Raw genomic sequence first — 6,439 nt, forward strand, 5'->3', positions numbered from 1 at the left:
TACATTCAACATCTGGTCCAAAAATGTGCATTTCCACTAAGGAAAACACAAACCAGAAAAGGCAAGCCAAAATAAACACACACAAAATGTTACTATTGTTTTTACATATTTTATCCAGATAGGTTTTTTAATATGTACAGAAACTGTATCTGATGTTATGCAGTTGGGTCTAGATACGGAACTTGAAAAAAATGAATTTCTTTTCATGCATATTATTTTGTTTTATATCAGCCTTTGCAAGACTTTTTCTACTTAACTGGCAGTGGACAACCCTCAAATTGCATTCTCAGCCTATGATTTATATAGGTAGAAAAATACGTGGGAGAAGAAAGCTTTAGCATTCTGTTTCACAATTCATTTGACAAAGCAGCAGTAGTTAGAAAATTTTACTTGGCAAGATGACACTGGGGTGGGAGTGGGCCCGTATGTGGAAAAGGGACCTAAGGAATGTTCCTACAATTAGTCTGAGGCAGCACAGACCTACGATGGGAATCTGCTTTGGAAGTAGATCTTGCTGTAAACCATTCGAGATTAGATATGAGGCACTGACATATGACAAATGGAACTGCTGAGAGAGGGGGTTGCACGAGCTAATGATTTTCAATCTTTAATCAGGCACCTAGCTTGGCATAGTGTATTAGGTTTGAGTAAATAAGTACCTTTAGGGCTCAGGGTCAAAGCTTTGATGGGAATTTTGCCGAGGAAAACTGTGCTAGAGGGACGTTTAGGATGAAAAATATTAAATTGCTCTTCATTGACAGCATTGAGCAAAAGGGGTCAGACCCCGCCACCTTCGCCGCGTCCAGTGGCACCTTACTGGCAAGTGGGAAGCTGCTCGAGATACCATGCAGACAGACATGCCTCTGGGAGAGCCGGGGCATGCTGGCTTGTTAGCAAAGAGGAACACTCTGCAGCATCTGGGTGGAAGGAGAAAAAAAAAAATAATCTTACTTAGAATCTGCTTAGTTTGGGCCTTGCATTCCCTGACCTCCAAGTTTTGGGCACAGTTTTGTACCCACAGCTGACTGTGGGCACACAAATTATAGCATTCAGGAATTTAACTACCTGATGATTGGGCCTGTGCTCAATGTTGTAACCCCAAGCATTCCACATCCATGAGAGAAGCCTCTAAAAAAAATAAAAAAACCTGCGAGGTTGGCTTCAGGATCATGAATTAATACTTTTTGAAACTTCTGCTTTTTTGAGCCTGCGTGGCTTGCATTTGCAAGCTCTTCCACCATCACAAACAGTGGGAACCTTTGAAAAAAATACAGCAGTGAAATCAGATTTCTGTACAGAAAAATGACTCATGAAACTGGACCTTCAGAGAGAGAACAACAAAAAAAGAAATGAAGACTTAGGATAAAGTTGCTGGAGATTGTGCTACAGAGGGTGTCGGGCAGTGCTGTATGTAAATGGCAGCATCTCAGCCAAAGGCAAACACACACAGGCAGACATATATATGCACACATCCATACATAAATATACATATACAAAGATATCTCCTAGGATGCCAGAACAGGTGATATCTTGTTTTTTCAGGAATAATGACACTTTCTATTGTATTAGGGAAGCACGCCCACCAGAGAGACGGAGGATTCTTGGAATAGTGTCCAGAGTCTCGAGCCCACACAAGCATAAGGATCCTCACAAGCTTCACCTCCTCCCACTTTCTGAGCAAGTTACTGACCTGGCCTTTCCAAACTAAAAAACAGGCATCACAAACACATGCAGAACCTGACAAAACATGTATTAAACCATAAACCTGGTCTTTACCAAGGTTTTATCACTTAGGGAGAAGAGGAGCACAAATCAAGTGTGGCAGATCCACTCCTTATGGTAATGCTTTTCTGAAAGTCCTTAGATATTAGCACTCCTTGGTGAAGTTGTAGAGAAGGTTGCCTCCATCCATTTTGTCACGGATTTTGCTGAAGTTCTCATGGATGAAACTGCATCTTGATCCGTTCTTGAGAGAGCTGTAGAAACAGGCTAGTTTAAAAAAAAATATTATATTAAATTGTTATATTAAAAATATTTCAGCAGTATCAAGCAAAACTGATAAACACTTTTATACGTATCTACATGTACATTTAAATACCAATAGATTATTTGAATCCAGGTTGGTGGAACAGGATTGGAATCTTGTTTGTGAGTCTTTGAAAAATCACATCCTTCTGCACACGCATGAAGCAGAGCCTGAGGAATCCCGAAAGGCCCTGGTGTATTTCATAAGGCATTCCCCTGCTCATTGCCACTGAAACACTGCTGCTGCAGCAGTAGGTGGCAAGTTTTCTGGTTTCTTGCTTCTTCATAGGGAAGACAGGAAGGCGATACAGCTTGTTGGAGACCCGTGGCCTATCCAGTGTTCACAAAAAGTTGCTCATCACAGCCTTGATTCCTTTTTTTTTTTAGAGTAGTTGAGCTCTAGGAGCTTCTTCCCTAACCCAGTAAACCTTCCTGGAAATTATCTGTTCTGCCTCTCGAAGGCTAACTTGACCTTGACCTGGGAAAAGCTTGTGGTTTCATAAGGTCTAAGGTATTTTGGAATAGGATGCTCAGCTATCTTGTACTTGCTACTGTACATTGGCAAGGGAGAATCAAAACCAAATATCCTCTTTAATATTGAATCCCTAGAAATTTGGGAAAAGACAAAACATACAATTTAACTGAAACTCAAACAACTCAGGAGGGTGCCCTCTATTTGCAGGGACAACCAGATCTGCACAGCTTTTATTTAAAGGACGGTTTCTTAAGCAGTAAGCATTTTTTACTTCCCTTCTACTTCATTATGCCATTGTACTCAGATTTCGGCCCTTTCATCCTTTGCCCATTTCAGTCATGTTCTGGGATCTGCAACGAAACCACTACAGGAGATGGTCTGCAGCATCAGTAATGCTTTAAGACAAGCTTGGTAGCTCATATTTCTTTGTTAGCAACCCATTGCGAAGGGGGAAGATCAGTTTGCTTTGTTCTTAGGCCTTGATTTTCATAAGCTAATGATGGCTGCGGGTGTAATTGTGGTCGGGCTTAAGTGGTAGCATGAGGGCAGAAAAACAGAGCGGCGCATCTGTGGGGCCTATTTCACCTCCACTGCGCACATGGAGCAGGAGCGCATCTGCTTGTTGTCCCCCCCAGGCACATGCCCATGCCCAGGGAAGGAGGGATGTCCCAGCCGTGTTGGGGCTCGCCTGCAGCGGAGGCTGGAGGTCACGAGCAGAACATAAGCCCGAGCACCCACTGGTGTTTGGGTCCCTTCTAGGACCCACCCGACAATGGATTAATCTCCTCTAGATTAATCTCCTCTAGCAACAGCAATAATAAATAATCCCACTTCTCTCTGAGCAGGACCCTGCGGTGGATTTTATTTCCTCTAACAGAATCACAGAATCACAGAATAGTAGGGGTTGGAAGGGACCTCTGTGGGTCATCTAGTCCAACCCTCCTGCCAAAGCAGGGTCACCTACAGCAGGCTGCACAGGACCTTGTCCAGGCGGGTCTTGAATATCTCCAGAGAAGGAGACTCCACAACCTCCCTGGGCAGCCTGTTCCAGTGCTCCGTCACCCTCAGAGGGAAGAAGTTCTTCCTCATGTTCAGACGGAAGTTCTTCCTCATGTTCAGACGGAACTTCCTGTGCCTCAGTTTGTGCCCATTGCCCCTTGTCCTGTCACTGGGCACCACTGAAAAGAGCTTGGCCCCATTCTCCTGACACCCACCCTGCAGATATTTGTAAGCATTTATAAGGTCCCCTCGCAGCCTTCTCTTCTTCAGGCTGAACAAGCCCAGTTCCCTCAACCTCTCCTCGTAGGGGAGATGCTCCAGTCCCCTCCTCATCCTCGTAGCCCTCCGCTGGACTCTCTCCAGTAGCTCTTCATCTTTCTTGAACTGGGGAGCCCAGAACTACATTGCCCAGTTGTTGCTTTGGTGCAAAAAACGTAATTGCGGCTGAACGTTTGCTTGGTATTTGGGCTAGACACTGCAAGGAGTGCTGCTTCTGAAGGGGATGGTATGCTCTGGGGGTTCAGTAATTAACAGGTATGCTGGTATTACCACTGCGGGTATAGGCAAAATTTTTAATTATGCAGTGAACACGAATGCCTATCCAGCCATGCAGCATATATTGTTCTGTAATATTAAAGCTTCTGAAAATTTTTTAAACATTCTTTGAACATTACTTAAAGTAAATAAGGTTAAATACTCTGAATCTTAAAAAACTTTTTAAAAAACCCTTTTTATTCTGTTTTCAGAATGACAATTGTTTGATTTTTTTTAAAGTCACTGAATTCCCATGAATTACTTTGTCTCTAAAGACATGTCTTCTGAAATGTGAATAAATCCTCTCCAATATTTGGAAAGAGAACGCAAATATTTTCTAATAAAATGACAAAACACTGTGTTTCTGAGCAGGTGCCATGTACAATAAAAGGTGTTATGAGCATTCGGCTGGGAGGTGAGAAGGTTTATAAGCATGCCTTTGAAAAATTTCAACTAGTAGTAAAGAATATTCATATGAACTAAACAGACTGAGATTTAGGCAAGCTTACCGTTTTCCTACAGTAACAATATGCAAATGTCTGTACACATAGGTTCTCGAAGAGAGGATGAAATTGGAGTGCAAATGTCACGGAGTTTCAGGTTCCTGTACGACTAAGACCTGCTGGACCACTCTTCCTAAATTCAGAGAGATTGGATATATTTTGAAAGAGAAATACAATGCTGCAGTGCAGGTGGAGGTGGTACGAGCCAGTAGACTGAGGCAGCCAACCTTCCTGAAGATCAAGCAGATTAAGAGTTATCAAAAACCCATGGAAACGGATTTAGTGTATATCGAAAAGTCACCCAACTACTGTGAGGAAGACGCTTCCACGGGGAGCGTCGGTACCCAGGGACGACTCTGCAACCGTACCTCTCCCAACGCGGACGGGTGCGACATGATGTGCTGTGGAAGAGGGTACAACACACACCAGTACACGAAGGTGTGGCAATGCAACTGCAAATTCCATTGGTGCTGCTTTGTGAAGTGCAACACCTGTAGCGAGCGGACAGAGGTGTTCACCTGCAAATAACGGCATCACGTGCAAACGAACAGAACAAATCACCACGACTGAAGAAAGTGGGAGTACAACAAATGATGACAGCATCATTTTGCACATCTAATCTTCCTTGGGAAAAAAAAAAACAAACCCCAAACCAACCAACGCCACAACAACCACACCCTCCCCACTACTTAAACTTCTAAGGATGGTGCATTTTGGCTGGCTGGCTGTTGTAACTGCTTTGGAAACAAGGGCAACAGGATTAAGGGGATGTTGACAACCACATGAAACTTTCTCGCCTTTTTTTTTTTTTTTAAACTACAGTCTGGGTGTTGCAGAGTTCTCCTAGTAAGTGTTTTAAGTTATACATATCAGAGAAGCTGATTGCATTGCAGCTCCCATGAAATTTAAAAGAAAAGACACTTTCTCCTATTTTACAACAACAAAACCACCAAGCTCTGTGCAAATAAAGACTTTTTTTTTTTTTAAGGAAGTGAAATCTTCACTGACTAGAACACAGCAGTCTTGCTGCAAAAACCTAAATTTCTAAGAAATCAGGTAGAGAAAAACAACTGGTAGGGAGACAAAATCTATGGCGGAAATACTCCACTATCAGTTTGGAAAAAATAAAGTTCACAGAAGTACATCAGCTGCCAGTGACACTGGAACTCTTTGAATGAACATTAAAAATAATTATTTATGTTTTTAATAGTATCAAAAAATTCTAAGCACTAACGGGTAGCTATGTCTTAATTCTGTACTAAATGTAAACTTCTCGGAACTCTGACTTTGTGATTTTTGTATTTGGTTCTCCCGAAGTTCTTCAATGCTACTGATCTGTTGTCACTCCACTATTAGAGAGTTCAATTACTGTAGGCCTTAAGCAATTACCAGAACTGAGCAAAAAGATCACGCAAAACTGTGGTTACAAATGCTTGATAAAGACTTTTCCTGCTTGCCTCCTGAATAAGAATGACTCTTTTTAGACTCAGGCTTAAGGTGTGGAGCACCTGCCCTCAGCTCCTTGTAGGGAGTTCTAGGATACAAAGACATGCTTCGACAAATATCAAAGGTTTTTGCTTTGCTGTCAAATGCACTGGCAGGATCTTCCAAGCATTGCATTTTGCCTCTAACAGTTGAAAGTTCATATTACCAATAGTTTTAAATAACTTTTACTCAGTATGAACTGAGAAGTTAATAAAAAGACGGTAGCTGAGCTCTAGGTTGCTGCAACCTGTGAGCTGTGGTGGCTTCACGAGCATAAGCAAGCTAAAATTTGGGTTAGTCTGTGTTGTCTTTATTCTAAGGTTGGCAGTAACATAATTCCTGGCAAACACATAAATGTTAAGAAAGAAGCTGACTTTTTACACTATCACTCACTTCTAATTCACACACCTCTTCCCTA

At 42.2% G+C, this 6,439-nt stretch overlaps 1 protein-coding gene across 2 annotated transcripts in view; it reads left to right on the top strand.

Moving 5' to 3' along the window:
• Positions 1-5,064, top strand: part of WNT7B (Wnt family member 7B) — a 95,388-nt gene extending 90,324 nt beyond the window's left edge. For both annotated transcript variants that reach the window (XM_009937210.2, XM_009937203.2), the window contains exon 4: positions 4,585-5,064. In XM_009937210.2, the coding sequence (XP_009935512.2) occupies positions 4,585-5,064 (480 nt within the window). The remainder of the gene's footprint in view (positions 1-4,584) is intronic.
• Positions 5,065-6,439: the final 1,375 nt, after the last annotated feature.

This window comes from Opisthocomus hoazin, chromosome 1, assembly GCF_030867145.1.
Source record: "Opisthocomus hoazin isolate bOpiHoa1 chromosome 1, bOpiHoa1.hap1, whole genome shotgun sequence".
In the NCBI taxonomy this organism is placed as follows: Eukaryota; Metazoa; Chordata; class Aves; order Opisthocomiformes; family Opisthocomidae; genus Opisthocomus; species Opisthocomus hoazin.